This window comes from Penaeus monodon, chromosome 29, assembly GCF_015228065.2.
Source record: "Penaeus monodon isolate SGIC_2016 chromosome 29, NSTDA_Pmon_1, whole genome shotgun sequence".
Taxonomy (NCBI): domain Eukaryota; kingdom Metazoa; phylum Arthropoda; class Malacostraca; order Decapoda; family Penaeidae; genus Penaeus; species Penaeus monodon.
The window spans coordinates 8,849,175-8,849,445 of record NC_051414.1 but is presented as its reverse complement, the minus strand read 5'-3'; the positions used below and the strand labels follow the sequence as shown (position 1 = coordinate 8,849,445).

Sequence of the window (271 nt, the reverse complement as noted above, 5' to 3'; positions counted from 1 at the left end):
CAAGAGCCAGCACGAGTCGCACTTACTCTAAGCCTCCGAGGAAGAGCGGCTGGTTGAGGTTGAGCTCGGTGAGTCTGGGTCCGCTCTTGCCTCGCACTTTCTTGCCCCTGTTGAGCTGCAGGATGCCTCTCCTCTTCTTCCTGCGCACGCGTACCATGTGCCACGTGTTCAGGGCGACGCGCTCGGGGCTCCTAAGGCGGTGGAAGGAGAGAGAGAGAAAAGGATGATAATTATTTACGGTTATGGACCAGCTCTTGTCTGATATGTCGGA

The 271-nt window shown here is 56.5% G+C and overlaps 1 protein-coding gene across 1 annotated transcript in view; it reads right to left on the bottom strand.

Annotated features, from left to right (window-relative positions):
* LOC119591720 (agrin-like) overlaps positions 1 to 271 on the bottom strand; it is a 23,384-nt gene that overhangs the window by 6,040 nt on the left and 17,073 nt on the right. The window contains exon 14 of the mRNA XM_037940468.1: positions 27 to 191. Within this exon, the coding sequence (XP_037796396.1) occupies positions 27 to 191 (165 nt within the window). The remainder of the gene's footprint in view (positions 1 to 26; positions 192 to 271) is intronic.